Here is a 2,500-nt window from a genome sequence, read left to right on the forward strand (position 1 = left end):
ATTCACTGAGAAAGCCCCCCCTGAAATGTGCAGCGATGGCATGTGCTATAGTCTCAACACAGAATTACTTAATTATGTAAATAGCAGCACTACTTAGGGCTTGCGTGAGAATAGGTGTTTCTGTGCTTGTAAATACAATACCTGTGCATATAGACGTGGGGGGTGGGGGGTGGGGGGGGGGGGGGGGGGAGTAAATACAATAACTGTGCATATAGACGTGGGGGGTGGGGGGTGGGGTGGGGGAAGTAAATACAGTACCTGTGCATATAGACGGGGGGGGGGGGGGGGGGGGGGTAGTATATACAGTGCCTGTGCATATAGACGTCGTTGTGAGATTTGATTTGGGCAGTGACTGGCGTGGCGTAACCCCCCCTCTCCTGTCCATTCCCCCCCCCCCCAGCAGGTGTTTACGGACCCCAGCAACCTGCAGAGGCACATCCGCTCGCAGCACGTGGGGGCGCGGGCCCATGCCTGCACCGACTGCGGCAAGACCTTCGCCACGTCGTCGGGCCTCAAGCAGCACAAGCACATCCACAGCAGTGTCAAGCCCTTTGCATGTAAGTCTTTCACAGCCCCCAAACGTAAGTCTGCACGCTGCCACCCGTGCTCTAACGCACACACTTACACATAGTCAAACACACACACATGTACACACAGTCAAAAATACACACACACACACACACACACACACACACATACACAGATATAGTACATTTGTACACATAGAGACATACATTCAGACATACAAATACACACACTCAGACACCCACAGACATTCAGGCACACACAAGAACATACACAGGCAAACACAATCACACACACACACACACACACACACACACACACACACACACACACACACACACACACACACACACACACACACACACAAACACACACAAATATACAAACAGAAATATATTACATTTGTACAAAAAGTACATTTCACAGTATTACACAAATGACAAAATGCATGACCACAACCAATAACAAAACACAAACACACATACACACAGATACACAAATACACAGATACACAGATACACACATATACACGTACACACAGATACACACATACACATGTATATGGACATGCAAAAGATTTTGCTACATGCGCACACATACACAAATATACCACCACACACACAAACACACTTATAACCCGCCCCCCCTGCAGACACACAGACACACACACATACACACACTTACCCCCTTCTGCACACACATACCGTAAACCCCCCCTGCACACACACACACACATATACCCCCCACCCCCACCCCCGCACACATATACCTAACCCCCCAGGACACATACATTTTTTATATAAAGCATACAGAGATGGTACTGTATAAAACAAATTATTACTCTGTAAAAATGAAATTTTAACAAATATGTTACATGATGAAATATTTGTAATGTTCGTTTGGCACACTAAGAAAGCATGGCTTCATTTTTTTGAACTTGAGAGATGTCTGCTGATGTCAGGCGTCTGAAAATGTCGAACATGCAGTCCTAAATGTCATAAATATTTGTGTGTGAAAGCAATGAGCCAACACTGCCTGTAATTTGCAAGGTGATTTGCCAGTTTTGGGAAAGTCATGACAAATAACATGTTTTCCGTACAGGAATGTTGTCTGAGTCTGTGTGTGTGTCTGTGTGTGTGTGTGTGTGCATGTGTGTGTGTGGGTTTGTATGTATGCGCCTGTGCCTGTGTGTGTTATTCTGTATTTTCATGATGGTTGGTCATTTAGCGCCCCCTCTGACTGTGACCAGTTTAGTGATCCTCACATGACCTCTTTACCTTTCTCTGACCCCAGTTTTCAGACCTTGCTTTTCAGGTCATGACCTTTACACTTTACACTCTGACCTCAGCCTAAGAGTCTACCTGCAGCTTCATGTGTCACCTGTTCCCCCTATATCAGACTGACTGTGAACTTTGAACTTCAAACACCTACACTCTCGCACTCAAACATTCATTGCTTTAGTCTTTATTTTTTGTTTTTACTGACACAAACAATAACATTTGCACATACAAACACACACATTCATGATCAGACAGACACACAAACGCCCACAGAAACACACTCACACACAGACACACTCAAACAGACAAACACACACCATTCCAGACAAATAGCAACCACATGTTCTTTTTCAGTGATCCAAAGCAAAAACACACAGGGACGCACACAGACACACGTACACACACACACACACACACACACACACACACAGGTACACACTGCCACACACACACACACACACACACACACACACACACACACACACACACACACACACACCTACACAGCTACACACGTACACACGTACACACGTACACACGTACACACGTACACACGTACACACATTTATACAGAGCGTCTCTGTAGATCCCATCTACAGTAATCAGTTGGAAATATGCAGACCAACCAGCAGCTAATGACCATGTAAAAAACACACTCCTCCCCAGGCTTCCAGAAAGGAGTGTGTGTGTGTGTG

General features: G+C 45.7%; 1 protein-coding gene across 1 annotated transcript in view; it reads left to right on the forward strand.

Moving 5' to 3' along the window:
• mecom (MDS1 and EVI1 complex locus) overlaps nucleotides 1-2,500 on the forward strand; it is a gene marked incomplete at its 3' end in the record, with an annotated part of 170,959 nt that overhangs the window by 148,869 nt on the left and 19,590 nt on the right. Inside the window, exon 7 of the mRNA XM_080845316.1 lies at nucleotides 401-581. Coding sequence (XP_080701442.1) covers nucleotides 401-581 — 181 coding nt within the window. The remainder of the gene's footprint in view (nucleotides 1-400; nucleotides 582-2,500) is intronic.

This window comes from Sprattus sprattus (assembly GCF_963457725.1).
Source record: "Sprattus sprattus genome assembly, chromosome: 9".
NCBI lineage: Eukaryota > Metazoa > Chordata > Actinopteri > Clupeiformes > Clupeidae > Sprattus > Sprattus sprattus.